General features: G+C 58.2%; 7 protein-coding genes and 1 non-coding gene across 8 annotated transcripts; 3 read left to right on the top strand and 5 right to left on the bottom strand.

Moving 5' to 3' along the window:
- Positions 1-119: 119 nt before the first annotated feature.
- BO80DRAFT_345478 (2-methylcitrate dehydratase) lies at positions 120-1,635 on the bottom strand (the record flags this gene model as incomplete). The annotated part of the gene is made up of 2 exons (XM_025715325.1): positions 120-1,210; positions 1,302-1,635. The coding sequence occupies 2 exons, from the start codon at positions 1,633-1,635 to the stop codon at positions 120-122; spliced, it is 1,425 nt and encodes a 474-aa protein (XP_025579844.1).
- Positions 1,579-3,786, top strand: BO80DRAFT_138457 (citrate synthase). The gene is made up of 4 exons (XM_025713663.1): positions 1,579-2,361; positions 2,413-2,610; positions 2,659-3,506; positions 3,556-3,786. Exons 1-4 carry the CDS (start codon positions 2,039-2,041, stop codon positions 3,603-3,605), a joined length of 1,419 nt encoding a protein of 472 aa, XP_025579843.1. The 5' UTR covers positions 1,579-2,038; the 3' UTR covers positions 3,606-3,786.
- A 180-nt stretch (positions 3,787-3,966) lies between these two features.
- Positions 3,967-5,469, top strand: BO80DRAFT_345552 (MmgE/PrpD family protein; the record flags this gene model as incomplete). Its single annotated transcript, XM_025715331.1, has 2 exons — positions 3,967-4,203; positions 4,267-5,469. The coding sequence occupies 2 exons, from the start codon at positions 3,967-3,969 to the stop codon at positions 5,467-5,469; spliced, it is 1,440 nt and encodes a 479-aa protein (XP_025579842.1).
- Positions 5,470-5,697: 228 nt separating this feature from the next.
- xlnD (beta-xylosidase XylA) lies at positions 5,698-8,127 on the top strand (the record flags this gene model as incomplete). The annotated part of the gene is made up of 1 exon (XM_025724172.1): positions 5,698-8,127. One exon carries the CDS (start codon positions 5,698-5,700, stop codon positions 8,125-8,127), a length of 2,430 nt encoding a protein of 809 aa, XP_025579841.1.
- A 532-nt stretch (positions 8,128-8,659) lies between these two features.
- Positions 8,660-9,229, bottom strand: BO80DRAFT_441094 (uncharacterized protein; the record flags this gene model as incomplete). Its single annotated transcript, XM_025721169.1, has 1 exon — positions 8,660-9,229. One exon carries the CDS (start codon positions 9,227-9,229, stop codon positions 8,660-8,662), a length of 570 nt encoding a protein of 189 aa, XP_025579840.1.
- Positions 9,230-9,585: 356 nt separating this feature from the next.
- BO80DRAFT_441093 (uncharacterized protein) lies at positions 9,586-10,023 on the bottom strand (the record flags this gene model as incomplete). The annotated part of the gene is made up of 2 exons (XM_025721168.1): positions 9,586-9,836; positions 9,927-10,023. The coding sequence occupies 2 exons, from the start codon at positions 10,021-10,023 to the stop codon at positions 9,586-9,588; spliced, it is 348 nt and encodes a 115-aa protein (XP_025579839.1).
- Positions 10,024-10,985: 962 nt separating this feature from the next.
- BO80DRAFT_t34 lies at positions 10,986-11,067 on the bottom strand. Its single transcript has one exon. It is a non-coding gene; the product is annotated as a tRNA-Ser (tRNA).
- An 88-nt stretch (positions 11,068-11,155) lies between these two features.
- BO80DRAFT_398117 (putative ABC multidrug transporter) lies at positions 11,156-16,259 on the bottom strand. Its single transcript, XM_025717415.1, has 4 exons — positions 15,746-16,259; positions 13,105-15,698; positions 11,408-13,061; positions 11,156-11,357 (listed from the first exon to the last, which is right to left on the bottom strand). Exons 1-4 carry the CDS (start codon positions 15,838-15,840, stop codon positions 11,240-11,242), a joined length of 4,461 nt encoding a protein of 1,486 aa, XP_025579838.1. The 5' UTR covers positions 15,841-16,259; the 3' UTR covers positions 11,156-11,239.
- Positions 16,260-16,344: the final 85 nt, after the last annotated feature.

Raw genomic sequence — 16,344 nt, 5'->3', positions numbered from 1 at the left:
GTACTCGGATTCCCTATCTATCGCGCGCTATACACAGTTGGTCCCAAAATTCGGGTTGCCCTAAAGTTACTACTGCAGAATTATCAAGCTTCCCCCCACACTTTGCTCTAGCGCGACGATCACCGACCCAGCAGGTCAACCAATCGATGCACTGGCAGCCTATCTTGATGGATCGCGTCGATCACTCGGCTAATTTCCTCCGTCGTGAACATACCCTGCATATTGCGCTCAAACTTGGCGCGCACCTTGGGCAAAGTATCGGCGTGCATCGGGTGCCCGATCGGGTATTCGACCACCACCTCGTCCAGCTGCTCGCCATTCGTGAGAAAGACGGTGAGTCCGCTGGCGCCCGACTTCTTGTGGTGATAATCGTAGGTGAACTGTGGGTCTTCGGCCATCTGGATCCGCTGGCGCAGGGCCTCGACGCGCGGGTCGTGGGCCCACGCACTCGTATCGTGGTAGTCGTCCGCCTCGATGACCGCGTTCTTCAGCAGGACGACCGACACCATGTACCGCATGCAGTGATCCCGGTCAGCGGCATTCGTGAGCGGACCTTGCTTGTCGATGATGCGGACGGCCGCCTCATGGGTGCGAATATCGATCCGCTCAATCTGCGTGGCGGGGTCGATACCCCGGCTGGCCATTGTCTCGGCCAGCGACATGGCCGCCTGCACGGCGGAAATGCCATGGCCCTCGGCTGTGATCAGCTTGAAGAACACCTCCTCCATCACCCGCGTCTTGAACGGCCGTGGCAGCTGCAGTTCCCTGCCCCCAAAGCTGACGGCCAGGAAGCCCCAATTGGGCTCGGTTAGCGCGCTAGGGAGGCCGGGCTGACCGGCGCGCGCCAGCAGACACAGATGGACGGCACGCATGGCAGCGTCGCCGGCGGCCCAGCCCTTGCGTGGGCCGGCATTGGGACTCTGACGGAAGATGCGCAGAGGGTGGCCATCGGCCCAGGCATGGGAGAGGGCAACGGCGGCTTGTTCCTCCGTCAGACCCATCAGCCACGCCACGACGGCGGTGGAGGCAATCTTGACGAGCAGGGTGTGATCCAGCCCCACTTTGTTGAAGGCATTCCGAACTTGGTAGCAACCCTGGATCTCGTAGGCCTTGATCATGGCGATCAGGACCGTCCGGACGGTTAGTGGCTGGTTGGTGGCGCCCGTGCGGCTTAGCCAGTCAGCTACCGCCAAGATGGCGCCCAAGTTATCTGTGTCGATCCGTTAGCTCTTAATCCACCCCAGCTTCTGGGACTGCACATCCTCGAGGGAGAGGGTGTGGGCGGCGCGGAGCGGACATACCCGACGGGTGACCCCATTCAGCGCCGGGGTATGCATCATTGTGATCCAAGAACCGAATCAGGGTGGCCATGTCGAAGGCTCCTTTAACCGGATCGAGCTGGTGGCAGGTGCCCGGCAGCTTGAAGCCATAGGGGGCGACCAGGCCAGGGGTGTAGGGACCGATCAAGGCACGGCACTCGGGACTCTGCTGAAGGGTCTCCAGCGCGCAGCCGAGCGCATCCATGAGGGCATGGCGGGCCCGGAGGATGGCCAAATCACTGGTCACCTCATAGTGGTACACATACTCGACGAGGCGAGTAATGGCCTCGTCATATTGCCGATCGGAAGAAGACATGGTGCCAAAAGCGCACGGGGAGGGTTTTTCCAGGGTGATAGGGTTTGACGGAAATATTTGGATTGGCTCAGCGAGGGACGAGGGAAGGATGGCGAACAAGACGGACTGAACAGGAACCGCCTTTTATGCCAGTCGGGCAGATCGTGTCGGACCGCGGTCCTTTGATCTACCGTGATAGTTGCTGCAGGCCGTCACTAGTGGATGGATCGAAGCTTAACTGTCGATCTCGGGCTATCCAGTCGTCCTTGTGAACTATTCCGGCCGCGACTGTGGATTCTCGGACAGACGGCAGCTGGCAGGACGAGGTACAAATAAGAGCTTCAGATCCGATCCAGACAGAACAGGAGCAACAGCGGCAACCTTCCTTTGCAATCCATCCAATCCTTCTTCTCCCTCTTTCATCATGGCATACACACTGGCATCCTGGCTGGGCCGGCTCTTCGACGCCGGCAAGAGTCTGCTGCCGCTTCAAGGCAACTACATCAATGCCTTGCTGGAGCAGGAGCTGTCGGGGGAGCGTGAGGGCACGCTGACCGTGCGGGACAATCGCACGGGGTCCAAGTACACGATTCCCATCGTGCGCAACGCGGTGCCCGCCATGGGCTTCCGTCAGATCTGCGTGGACCGGGCCGGCAAGAGCCCGCGACAGCAGTTTGAGGATGGCCTCCGGGTGATTGACCCTGGCTACCGCAACACGGCGGTGAAGATGTCCAGCATCACCTACATGTGCGTTCTGTCTGCCTTCTGATAGCTTACACCGAGTACTGACTTTGCTAGCAATGGTAACGAGGGCGTCATTCTGTACCGCGGACATCCTCTGGCCTCCCTCATCGGCAAGAGTTACGAGGAGATCACCCACCTGCTCATCTGGGGCTCGCTCCCTACGCCGGAGCAGCGCTTGCGATTCCAGCGCCGGATCGCGCAGGCCATGCTGGTGGTGCCGGAGAACGTGAAGCAGCTTGTGGCCACCTTCCCGTGAGATGCCTCCTTGATATCTTGACGCATGCAGCTAACCTCTGGCAGGCGTACGACCCCACCCATGGTGATGCTTGGGGCCGTCCTGACGGGCTACTTGGCGGATCAGCCCGAGCTCATCCCGGCGCACGCGGGTGCCAACCTTTACAACCGGCGGCCGGAGATGGTCGACGAGGAGATCATCCGCACCTTGGCGATCACCGCGGTGGCTTCCTCGCTGGTGCACTGTCACATGACGGGGCAGACCTACCGGGGGGCAGACCCGAACCTGACGTACATTGAGAACATCCTGTACATGGGCCGGTTCGTGGACAACAACCCGGCCGTGACGCGGGAGAAGGCGGCGGAGATCCTGACCAAGGCGTGGTCACTGTACGCCGACCACGAGATGACCAACTCGACGTCGGCCTTCCTACACACCTCGTCGACGCTGACGGATCCGCTGTCGTCGATGGTGTCGTGCGCGATGGCGGGCTACGGCCTGCTGCACGGAGGCGCGATCGACGCAGCCTACCGGGGGATGCGGGAGATTGGCGGGCCGGAGAATGTGCCCAAGCTGATCGAGAAGGTGGTGAACAAGGAGTGCCGGCTGTCGGGGTACGGACACCGGATCTACAAGCAGGTGGACCCGCGGGCCAAGTACGTGCGCGAGATGCTGGACGAGCTGACGCGGGACCGGGACATTCGCGACATGGATCCGGTGCTGCAGGTGGCGATGGAGATCGACCGGATTGCCAGCACGCACGAGTACTTTGTGAAGCGCAATCTGCAGGCGAACGCGGACTTGTACGGCAGCTTTGTGTACACGGCGCTGGGCATCCACTCGCAGTTTGCGACGGTGTTGGCGGCGTGCTCGCGGGTGTCGGGCGTGATGGCACACTGGAAGGAACAGACGGGTAAGTGATGCCGCATTCTGGGTATACGATGATACTAACTTTCCTCTAGAACGGGCTCCGGATTTGTGGCGGCCCTTGCAGGTGTATGTGCCCAACTGAGGGATTGACGGATGGAATTGTACAGGGATGGGTCATTGTTCGGAGTAATTTGTTTGCTAGGGGTTTTTTTAGGTACATCTCTCATACTCGGGAATAATCGATGCGCTTTGTGCTTTTGCTTAATGTGATCGGAGATAGAAGCGCCGCGGATCGACGCATCGACGCAATAATGGGGATCGAATTGTCAGGCGTAACTAGTGGCGGGGGCTGAAGGATCGGCAGTGTTGATGAATGTAGATCAGGTCGGACGTGATAGCTTGCTTCTAGAACAGCTGACCGCGATGCAGCCAGCTATAAAGCGGCGTCCTGCCACCTCTCCTTCTCTCACTCATCACATCACATCCATTCCATCACATCTACCATGCACTCTGCCCCCGCCACCTCGGACACTTCGGTGACACGCACCTTGGCCAGCTGGCTCGAGGAGCTGTCTCCGGCCACCATCCCGGAGGAGATCCGGACCCGGGCCAAGTACCTCATGCTGGATGGCTTGGGCTGTGCCTTGCTGGGCGCGCGGCTACCATGGTCCGTCAAGGCCCATGATGCCATCACCGCCATTGAAGGCACCGGCAAATGTACCATCATCGGATGGAACGAGGTATATCCCCCTCCCCCTCCTCAGCATTCCTTAGATCAACCCCAAGCTAATCAATCAGCATAGACCCTCCCCCCCAACGCAGCCGCCCTGCTGAACAGCACCTTCGTGCAAGCCTTCGACCTCGACGACGTGCACGTCGAAGCGCCCATCCACGCCAGCTCCGTGATCCTCCCCGCCGTGCTCGCCGCCGCGCAACAAGAGCACCCCGCGCAACCCATCACAGGCCACGACTTCCTAACTGCCATGGTCGCCGGCTACGAAGTGGGCCCCCGAGTCGGCTACGCCCTCGGCGGATCCCACATGCTCACGATCGGCTGGCACTCCGGCGCCATCTTCGGCCCCGCGGCCTCGGCGGCCGCCGTATCCAAGCTCCTGCATCTACCCGCGGCGCAAATCGAAGACGCGCTCGGGATGGCGTGCACGCAGGCATGCGGACTGATGTCGGCGCAGTTCGAGAGCATGGTGAAGCGGATGCAGCATGGGTTTGCGGCCCGGAGCGGCGTGCTGGCCTCGTATCTGGCCCGACAAGGGTTCACGGGGATCAAGGAGATCTTTGATCGGTCGTATGGGGGGTTCTTGCCGATGTTTACGCTCGGGGCGGAACACGAGCCGCGGTGTTTTCCGGAGGAGGTGAGTCGGGGACTCGGGGAGACGTGGCAGATGGAGAAGATTCGACAGAAGCCGTATGCGTTGATGGCGGGGACGCATTGCACGGTGGATTGTATTCGGGAGTTGCAGCGGAGGTATCCCGAGCGGATGGCGGGGTGGCCGCAGATGGTGAAGATTGAGGCGGAGATGGCGCGCGCGGCGATGAAGAAGGGGGGATGGGCGCCGCAGAAGCCGGCCACGGTCACGGCGGCGCAGATGTGTGTGCCGTATGCGGTGGCGTTGCAGGTGGTGGATGGGGAGATTGTGCCGGGGCAGTTTGCGCCGGGGCAGTTGAATCGCGAGGCCCTGTGGGAGGTCATGGAGAAGGTCGAGTGTCGGGAGGTGCCGGAATTTGATCATTCCTGGGCGCAGCGCGTGAAGATCACGTTTGCGGATGGCGAGGTCATTGAGACGGTGGTCAAGGCGCCGCGGGGGGTCAATCCGGCGTTGTCGAACGAGGAAGTGTTGGCCAAGTGGCGGGCTGTGACAAGAGGAGTCATTAGTGAGGAGCGACAGCGTGAGATTGAAGCGGTGGTGTTGCACCTGGAGGAGGTGGATGATGTGGTGGGCCGATTGGGGGCGTTGTTAGGGCCGGACACGGTGAATGTGCTGCAGTGATGCCAGCGAGGCAGAGCTGCCGCCGGTTGAGATGGCCGATTGATCAGATGGGATTTAGCCGTGATCTGCATAATACATATACTAATCATCAATAATGGAATTGCTTTCATGCTGGCTAAACCCCAGATCCGGGGATTCAGGCTAAAACCCCGCGCGGAGATCCTCCGGAACCCTATAAAGCCTCGGATGGATGCAGCAGCAGCACCACCACCACCACCAGCAGACGATATGGCCGCTCTTTTGGCATTGGCGGCGCTGCTGCCCTCCGCACTGGGACAGGCCAACACCAGCTATGTCAATTACTCCATTGAAGCCAACCCCGACCTGTGGCCGCTGTGTGTGGCTACGCTGCCGCTGTCGTTTCCCAATTGCAGCACCGGGCCCTTGAGTTCGCAGCTCATCTGTGATCAATCGGCCACACCGCATGAACGGGCCGCCAACCTCATCTCGCTGCTCACGCTCGAGGAACTGATTGCCAACACGGGCAACTCTGGTTTGGGGGTACCCCGACTCGGCCTCCCCCCGTACCAGGTCTGGAGTGAAGCCTTGCATGGCCTGGACCGAGCCAACTTTACCGATGATGGGGCCTACGAATGGGCGACCTCCTTCCCGCAGCCGATTTTGACTACGGCAGCTCTCAACCGCACGCTCATCCATCAGATCGCCTCGATCATCTCCACGCAGGGTCGCGCGTTCAACAACGCGGGTCGCTACGGCCTGGATGTCTACGCCCCGAACATCAACGCCTTTCGCCATCCGGTCTGGGGTCGTGGGCAGGAGACTCCGGGAGAGGATGTAACGTTGGCCGCGGCGTATGCCTACGAGTACATCACCGGCATCCAAGGCGATGAATCCCATCTGAAGCTAGCCGCCACGGCGAAACACTTTGCGGGCTACGATCTGGAGAACTGGCACAATCATTCCCGACTGGGCAATGATGTGACCATCTCGGCGCAAGATCTGTCGGAATATTACACGCCGCAGTTTCATGTGGCGGCTCGCGATGCTCACGTCCACAGCGTCATGTGTTCGTACAATGCTGTCAACGGGGTGCCCACTTGTGCCAGCTCGTATCTCCTTCAAACCTTGCTTCGTGACACGTTCTCCTTTGTGCCCGATGGCTATGTCTCGAGTGACTGTGACGCCGTGTATAACATCTACAACCCCCACGCTTATGCTGCCTCCGAAGCCCAAGCCGCCGCGGATGCTCTCCGCGCCGGGACCGACATCGACTGCGGCACGACGTACCAATGGCACTTTAACGAGTCCATCGCGGCGGGGGAGATCTCCCGTTCAGAGATCGAGTCCGGACTCATCCGACTATACACGACCCTCGTCCAACTCGGCTACTTCGACCCGACCCCCTCCCCCTACCGCAGCCTCTCCTGGACGGACGTCCGCACCACCGACGCCTGGAACATCTCCTACGAAGCCGCCGTGCAAGGCATCGTCCTCCTCAAAAACACCCACGCCACCCTCCCCCTGACCACCCCCCCCACCAACACCTCCCTCGCCCTCATCGGCCCCTGGGCCAACGCCACCACCCAACTCCAAGGCAACTACTACGGCACCGCGCCCTACCTCATCAGCCCCCTCACGGCCTTCCAATCCGCCGGGTACCCCGTCCACTTCGCCCCGGGCACCGCCATCGCCACCACCAACACGACGGGCTTCCCCGCCGCCCTGGCCGCCGCCCACGCCGCCGACGTGATCATCTACGCCGGCGGCATCGACAACACCATCGAAGCGGAAGCCCTCGACCGCGAATCCCTCGGCTGGCCGGGCAACCAACTCACTCTGATCCAGGAACTCGCCACCTACGCGGGTGCCGCCCGGAAACCCCTCATCGTGCTGCAAATGGGCGGCGGACAGGTCGATTCCTCCGCCTTGAAACAGAACCCGAATGTCTCCGCTCTCCTTTGGGGCGGATATCCGGGCCAATCGGGGGGGGCCGCGTTACGGGATATTCTCACGGGGGTGCGAGCCCCGGCGGGGCGATTGGTCACGACGCAGTATCCGGCGGAGTATGCGGAATCCTTTTCGGCCTTGGAGATGAGTCTGCGCCCGGATCGTGCGACGGGGAATCCCGGGCAGACGTATAAGTGGTATACCGGGGAGGCGGTGTATCCGTTTGGGTATGGGTTGTTTTATACGAGTTTTGAGGAATCCTCCTCTTCTTCTTCTTCTTCTTCTTCTTCTTCTTCTTCTTCCTCCTCCACGAACGAAACGCAGACACGGAGGTATCATATCCCGGATATCTTGGCCACTCCCCATCCGGAGACGGTGAGTATCACCCAAAAAGGCCTCTTCAACTTCACCGCCCACATCACCAACACTGGAAGTATGGCAAGTGATTACACCGCCATGCTCTTCGCCACGACAAGGGATGCCGGCCCGGCGCCATATCCTGAGAAATGGCTCGTCGGGTGGGATAGGCTAGGGGGGGTGGAAGTAGGGGAAACGAGGGAGTTGCGCGTGGAAGTGCCAATCGGGGCATTGGCCCGCGTGGATACGAATGGCGATTGGGTGGTGTATCCGGGGCGGTATGAGGTGGGGTTGAATCTGGAGCGGAGGGTCGTGGTGGAGGTAGTGTTGGAGGGGGGGGAGGGGGTGGTGCTGAGGTGGCCTGTTGCAGAGGGTGCAGAGGGTGCAGAGTAGTTGTGATCGTTCATATATACGAGAGTATACGAGATATCACCTCTATCGAAGAGCGAGTTGCGGGTTCTGCAGAAGCAGGAGTACTCCGATCTATCAAGATGGAAGGATATAATGCTGGTGTCTTCTAGATTACCAAGGATCGTATCTGAGACAGACAGAATACCCAATCCATACCAATCACCCTGACAACTACAAAATCCATCGATCAGTACACACATCCCCCTCCGCCTCAAACCTCCCCTCCTCCGAACTCGACCGCGACAGCCCCCAGCCCATCCACACCCGCGGACTCCAGTGGGTCTGAATGCCCTCGGCCGTGTCACAGTCGAAGAAGCCAACGAAGTACCTATCCCACCAACCTCAATTAGCATGTTCCATTGTCATATTGCAGTGGGGATACTGGATACTGACAGGGTCCCACTCTCCCGATGCCAGATTAGATTCTTACACGTCCCAGGACGGGGATAGTAGATCCCTCGACGAAAAAGGTTCCTATACACCTCGCACAGCTGCGTGTTAGCCGAATACCAAACTACCAGAGTAGGCGGGAGGGAGTCACATACATCAACCCCACTCTGAACTTCTCCCGAATCAACACCCGCTCCTCGTCCGGGAGACCCCAGAACATCGACTCCCCGTATCCCAGTCCCAGCCTCTCCCCCGGGACAATCTCCCACACCAGCCGAAGAAGAAACCCACCCGGCACGACGCCCCACGGCTCCTGCCGATCTAACTTCTTATCGAGCAGACGGGGCGTAATCCCCGAGTCGTGATACTGTTCCAGTGCGCCCTGTTCGCGGGGACGAAATTCCGACCTGGCTTGCTGGGCTCGGATCAAGGGTGGCTCGGCCTCGGTGCCTTCCAGGGGCACCTGGATGTATATCCGCATGAGGGCGCGGACGGCCGGACGGGCCCCCTGTTTGTCGACCAGGAAGCGAGCACAGGCGTAGCTGGGCCACGACACCCCGGGGGGGATGTCGTCGAAGGAGAGTTGGCAGTTATACTCGTTGATTTGCTCCCGGATCACCCACGCGTGGGATCTCAGTTGGACGACCGTGCCAGGCCGGGCCTGGCTTTGGGCAAACCAGGTTGTCGGGGCCATGATGATTTTGATAAGAGAGTGGTGTATCTGGATACTGGTTTGATGGAAAGTTAAATTCGGCGAGATGGAGGAAGGGAGAGAAAAAGAGGGATGGAGAGGAGGGAGAGGGGAAAATTTGTCTTTTATATGGAGATAGGTTGGGTGGTGGGGGAGGTGACGAGTGAATGACCGGTCTCCCCCCCCAAAAGTCATTCAATTTCAACCCATGTGCCCATTGCACTGGGATCCATGGTTATACATACAACATATTTTGTATTTTGGTTTCGACACAAGGCCTTCATGATTATTGATCATCATTCTACATACATTCGAGTCACTAGTGGTAGCTTCATGGCCTGTAAGCCCCAGTCCATCGTCTACGGCGACTCACCACCGTGGTATGGTGAGGGTTTTGTGCCGCCATGGCCCCCCAGGAAGTAGAAGCATTGCCGAAGGGTTACTGACTGCCCCGGATGGTAGGTATCTTTCCTACTGATGATGGGGGAGTATTTTAAGACCGATTGATGACCTCCCGGGGCGTCGTCCACTTGGAGAAAAACGGTTTCTTCAACGGTGGTATAGAAGCCATAGCTCAGACCCAGGTCCTTGAGGTAGGATGCAATCTGGCCTATAACCAGGTACATTGGTCATTGTTTTTCCCCTCTCCCCTCTCTCTTCCCCCCCCTCCCCCTTGTTGCACTCATAGAATGGGACATACCTAACAGATGGCGAAACCGATCTTCCTTCGCTAACTGACGAGAGGGGACATGGTCCTCTACCCAGGGTACCTTCAACTCCCCCACGGCGATGGGCATCCCGGCCGAAGTCCTCAAGACCGAATCGGGGACTTTTTTTATAGGGGGTGGTTATAGCACAAGACTTAAAAGTCTCCGAAGCTGACATCCATCTGCTCATGGCGAAATACTCCTCCCACGGCCTGCCCCACGAGCTGGTTGAACCTACCCTGTACACCAGTCTCATCACCAACAGCAACCAGCTCGTGGGACAGGCTATAGGGAGGTAACGGATGGCCGGCTGTGAAACTTAAGGGCTGGCCAGGGGAGGATGACTGCTGTACGGTGCTTGCATAGAACCTTTCCACATCTTGGGTAAAGGTCGTCCAACACGCGAGCATCCCTGTAAAGTATACTTTGTGGAGGGCGGAGGACTTGGTTGAACCTGGGCCTATTTCGAGGCACGGGGGTATCTCGAGCAGAATATCATTGGCGCTTTTAGCGCCACGGGACCAGTGGGAGGCTGGTTAGACATGGTGTGATTTCTGCTGGCTCTGAAGAAATAGCGAGGAGATACCTTGAGTGCAAACCTGGTGAAAAGGAAGAAGCTACAGAGCGCACGATGGTAGAAACCCTACGACGCACGTCAAAAACGGAAACCCTACATCGCACGTTGGCATATGCTCAATATTGCAGGTTGAAAGTGAGAATATATAATTGGAATTATATTACCCAGCAACTAGTATATCACAGTAGAGAAAATAAGTCCCTGCGACATATCAACAGTCATTGACCACTGCAGGATATACTAATATATACATTTAGCTGGATCAACATGGCAGATTGATGTAGTCAGCATAGATGAAGTTTACTACTATCCACCCCGCGACTTGTCAGATAGCACGGATATAATCACTAGAAGTATGAGCATCCACAGCCCACTACTTCATATTAGTCTACTCTGTACAGTTTATTTGAATTGCGAATCAATTGACTGCCAATGATTAATCAAAAATAACAGGAACATGGGGGGAGGAAAAAAACGACGACAGTCGGATTTGAACCGACGCCTCCGAAGAGAATAGATTTCTAGTCTATCGCCTTAGACCGCTCGGCCATATCGTCTTGATGAAATCTCCCATCTTATTTTTGCTTGATAAGCCAACAGCATCCATTGTTCAATACCACTATGGAATCCATTCAAGCATTGGCTGTCGGAATCTGTATCAGGCCAACTGGGAGAGACCGTGTAATCTCACTTTTCTATGTAATCTATCTATTTGAACTGTCATCTATTTTAAGATCTAGTCTCGGCATCCCCCATCATCTCGATCAACTCTTCATACTCTCCGGTATTCCGTAACATCTCCCAGAACACTCCTTTCTGGGAGACCAAGTTCTTCGGCGAATCATTCCTACCAAGTCAGCATCAAACAGAAAAAAAGGATAGTGGAGGGAGGTATACTCGATGATCTCTCCATCCCCCATCACAATCACCCGATCATAATCCATAATCGTCCGCAATCGATGCGCAATCGCAATAATCGTACAGTCGGAAAACATCGTCCGTAGCACCCGCTGCATGTGCATGTCTGTTTCGTGGTCCACCGATGCCGTCGCCTCGTCCAGCAACACCACCTTGGATCGGCGACACATTGCCCGCGCCAGACTCAGCACCTGGCGCTGGCCTTGGCTAAAGTTCTCGCCGTTGGCTGCGACAGGTGTGTCCAAGGACAGCGGTCGCAGCTTCCCTGGCTCGCCGGATACTTGGATCGTCGTGCATGCCGACAAGGCCGCGCGCAGCTCGGTCTCGCTTGACTCGCCAAATGGGTCCAGATTGGACTGCACGTCGCCGGAGAATAACACCGGCTCTTGTGGGATCAGCGTGACACTCGTGCGCAGCCGGTTCAGTCGGATCTGGTCGATGTTCACCCCGTCGATGGTCACCTGGCCACCGACAATGTCGACAAAGCGCAGCAGCGACAGCCCGAGCGTGGATTTGCCGCTTCCCGTCCGTCCGACGATGCCAACGCGCTCGCCAGGATAGGCCACGAACGACACCTTCCGCAGCACATCAGGCCCGTCAGCTTGATATCGAGCCGTGACCTCAGTAAACTCCACCCGGCCGGACGTGGGCCAGCTGGCAGGCAATGCTTCCGCCCTGCGCCGCTCCTCCACCCCCAGCGTCTCCTCCGGTTCAATCTCCGCATACTCCATCATTCGCTGGAACGAGTTCAGCTCCACCTCGAGCTCGTTCATCGTCCGCACCAGCGTCAGAATGGTCTGGCTCAGTCCGATCGCGTTCGTCAGCGAGAATCCCACCAGGCCGGCAGACCCCGACCAAAAGTACGCCACGCACCCAGCGGCCGCCGCGACCGACGCCGCACAGAAATCCGTGCGGACAGACACCCAGCGGTTGCAATTGTACTGTGCCTCCGACGAGCGGGCATGCACGGCCAGCTTCTCTGCCAGCAAGTTCTGGAACACCTGGTCCATGCCATCTCTCGCCCGGATCACGCTCAACCCGGACAACGAGTCGGTAAAGTGGGAAAAGACCGGAGAGTAATTCACCGAAGTCAGCCGCTTGATGGACACCTGCGCCCGCGTGTACATTTCCCCGATCAGAAAGCCGGCCGAGCAGATCACCGCCGCCGGGAGAGCAAAAATCGGCATGATAGATGCAACACTGGCAATCCGCAGCAAAAACCGCAGCATATTTTCGATCGACATCCGCAGCCACTCCACCAACACCGTGTCCAACGACCGGGTATCGTTGCCGAAGCGGTTGATGGCGCGCCCGATCGGGTTCTGATCGAACCAGGCAATCGGCGCCGACAGCACGGCCGTCACCAGCCGGTGGTGCGTCTTCTTGGCCGCCACCCAGCTGCCGTACTGATAGATCAGATTGTTGCACAGCTGCAACGACAGAAACGTGAGGATGCACGCGGCGTAGACCCCAAGATAGAACAACGTGTTTGGGTGCTCGTACTGCTCGTACGCCCCCGTCCAAATAGACAGCCAATACGTGATGGCAAAGTAGGCGAATTGCACCGAAATAGTGGCGACAACGACGAGCGGAACGTACGACGGACCGCCGAACAACAGCATATAGCGAAGCGCTGAAGAGTCAGCCATGAACTACCAGAACAATCCACAACGTACCTAGCGTGCGAGGCACTCGCCCCGTGGCAGACGTCTCCTTGGAGATGCGGGTCTCAGGCTCAGGAGCTGACTCGGGGGCAGCAGGCTCGGACGGCGCATTCAAAGCTTCGGTCACCGGCACGGGCACAGACACCGAGTCGGTATCAGTGCCCGGGGTGGTAGATCGGGACTGCGACAGAGACTGCGTCTTGAACGCCCGAGCCGGCACAATCTTGCCATGCTCCAAGCGGACCACCAGCTCGGCGTCCTGCAAGGCAGCCGGATAGTGAGTGATCAGCACCACCGTCCGGTCCTTGAGCAGCCCGCCGCGAAAGCACTTGTCATATACGAGACTCGTGGTGTGGGTGTCAAGCGCCGAGAAGATGTCATCAAGAAGGAGTGTACTCGACGGGGAGTACAAAGCCCTGGCCAAAGACACTCGCTGTTTCTGGCCGCCCGACAGTGAGGTTCCTCGCTCTCCCACCATGGTGAGGTCACCAGCCGGGAGCTGTCGGAGATCCTGCGCCAGACCACTGGCTTCGATGACCTGGGCATACCGCGCCTCATCGAACGGACTGTAAAAGATGATATTCTGGCGGATAGTGTCGTTCTGGAGCCACGGCGCCTGGGGCACATACGCCACATCCCGCGGGCATGTCGCAGCCCCCGATTCCAGCACCGTCTCGCCCAAAACCGACAGAAGCAGCGAGGTCTTGCCACCGCCAGTCGGGCCGGTCACCACATTGAGTGCATTCGGCTTAAAGCGGACCGTGAGATTCTGCAGCCGGAAGGCCGCAATCGGGGTGCGTCGAAAGGTCGCGTCCGTCAACTCCAACGGCCCGTCCGGATGCCGCTGGATCTCGCGGGCCGTATCGAAGAAGCGGTCGACACGGCGGAGCGACTCGGACCCTTGCGCGGCGTATCGGCTGATATTGGACAGCCAGATGAATTGAACCCGCAGCGTCTCCATGATGGACAAAGACGTAAAGGCAACCGGGGCCCGCAGCGGAAGATCAGTAAACAAAATGTACACCGAGAACATCACGAGCAGACTGAGCAGCGGCAACAGCTCGCCGGCCATGGAGATCAGCGCCACGAAAACGCTACGTCTCCACAGACGGCGCTGCTCCACGCGCCGGACGTCATTAATATTGCTCATCGCCGCATGCTCCCAGCCAAAGTACTTTAACGTGCGGATCGACTGCAAGTACTCGGAGATTTTGGCCAGTCGAGCATCCGTGGCCTGCATCACGGATCGTTGAATACGGGACACCTTGCGCGACGCCATCGCAGGCAACGGAGACAAACAGAGCAGCATCAGGACACCAAACAACGAGGGCCACCCCAGCATCTGGTACAGAAACACCAGAGCGAGCGTGGTAGAAATGGGGCCTGCAGTCGCGATATAGAAGATATCGCGCGAGCTGTAAATGGCGTCGACGTCGTACGACATCAAACTAGTCAGGTTGGCCTGGCTCGATTTCGAAGCCCCCTTGGACTCGGCCCGGTTCCGCGACTTGGCCTGTTTCCCTTCATCAGACTGCCCGACCGAATCATCGTAGATGAACGACCGCATGGCAGTCTGATACAACTCCTGCACGAGGGAAACATTCACACGGACCAGCAGCCGGGTAGCCGTAAAGATGTACTGCTGGTAACACAGCGAACGAGTCGCCGGCCCGGCAAACAATAGGGCAATCCACAGCGCCGGGTGGAGGATCGCACTCCGGGGATTCTCCAGGTAGGCCAACAGCCGCAGCATCGAGTACGGCGCGAGAAAGTCCACCACGGCCGTAAAGGCGGCCCAAAACATCATGGTTCGGATATCCTTCTTCAGCATCCGGCACAGCGTCCGGAAGGTCTTTCCCCCTTTCAGACGCTGCTTCTTGATCTTCTTCAGCCATTTCAATGGCTCATCGTATGTAGGTAGCGGAGGGAGGTCATCCAGGGTCAGATCCCTCTGACAGCCTCGCAGAATCACATACGTGATCCACTCATACGAGCAATAGTACGAGAATAGGGAGCACGTCTCTTCCGGCGACACTTTGGCTTCCACCAATTCATCCGTCTCGGTGTCACGCACCGAGCGTCGCGGACGGGGAGTAGCCAGTGCGATAGCCACCACTGCAGCCAAACAAGCTACAATCGCAGCTCCAACGGAGCTTGGCCGATACGTCGCGCCGATCACCGTCATGGGCGCTATATCCTGCGTCACCGCCAGTACCAACGCTCCCATCACCACCCCATTCATATGCCAATACATATGCTGCCGACCGCCATAGCTCTTACAGCAGAGCCGTCCAATCCCCAGGAGCACCACATAGGTCAGTAAAAGAGACCGTTTCCAACTCCCTCCCAGATGTATATCAGTCCCGGCCAGACAACAGGCCGCAATGGCGGCCGCCAGATGCGCAAACGCGTAGGGCAGCGATGCCACGATCTCGGGTTGCCCCTGCGGGGAGATCGGAGCCCGCGATTTCGCCCGGAAGTGTCGAACATAGCGCCGACTGACTGACAGCACAATCACCACCCAGGAAGACAGCAACAACGCCAGATGCAAATTTCCTGCGCCAACAAAAGCTGAGGCTTTTCGGGTTCGGTATTGCCAGATTTCTCTACCATCATTTAGCAATTGCCTATCACTGTCATGGAATCAACCTACCTCTGCACCAAACCAGGGTCAGGAACATCACCGATGTCTCCCGCCCCGCCCGGAGTCATTAAAGGCACCATGGGTACAGGCACGAGAGGCTCCATTGTGACGATGGAGCAAGGCGCGCAACAGCAAAAGCTCACTCATGAGCAGTTCGCATGCGTCATAACCAGCAAAGCTCTTGGAATGGAATGGGTCAGACAGCATGGGGCCCGGTCTCTTTTATCAGGATGGAGCGTGGGTCACGGCACAGCCCATGATCTAAGCTAGCTGCGATGCTGATTGCTGACACGCCGGCGCTGAGGAAGACCGGGAAGCGGTGTCAACGCCAGGGAATAATTTGACGGACATTGCCGATAGCGGTGGACCAGCTCATGGATCGGACGAATTCTGCCCCGGATGGAACCTTGGATCGCCTCGAGGCCTGCATCTGATAACACGGCTTAGTCAGGGCAGCAGGCAGTGAGGCAGCCTGAGGCAGAAATTGCTTGCATGAGACACTTTCAGTCCGATTGTATGTCAGTTCCATGTCAGTTGGATGCGGTTTGAGAGGAAACTTGCATTGTTCTTGGGATCCCCTATCTACTATGGTGTCGACAAGCACGGGG

The sequence above is a fragment of the Aspergillus ibericus genome (assembly GCF_003184845.1).
Source record: "Aspergillus ibericus CBS 121593 unplaced genomic scaffold BO80scaffold_3, whole genome shotgun sequence".
Taxonomy (NCBI): Eukaryota; Fungi; Ascomycota; class Eurotiomycetes; order Eurotiales; family Aspergillaceae; genus Aspergillus; species Aspergillus ibericus.
Note: the sequence above shows the minus strand (reverse complement) of the source record. Positions and strands in the feature narration are given on the sequence as shown.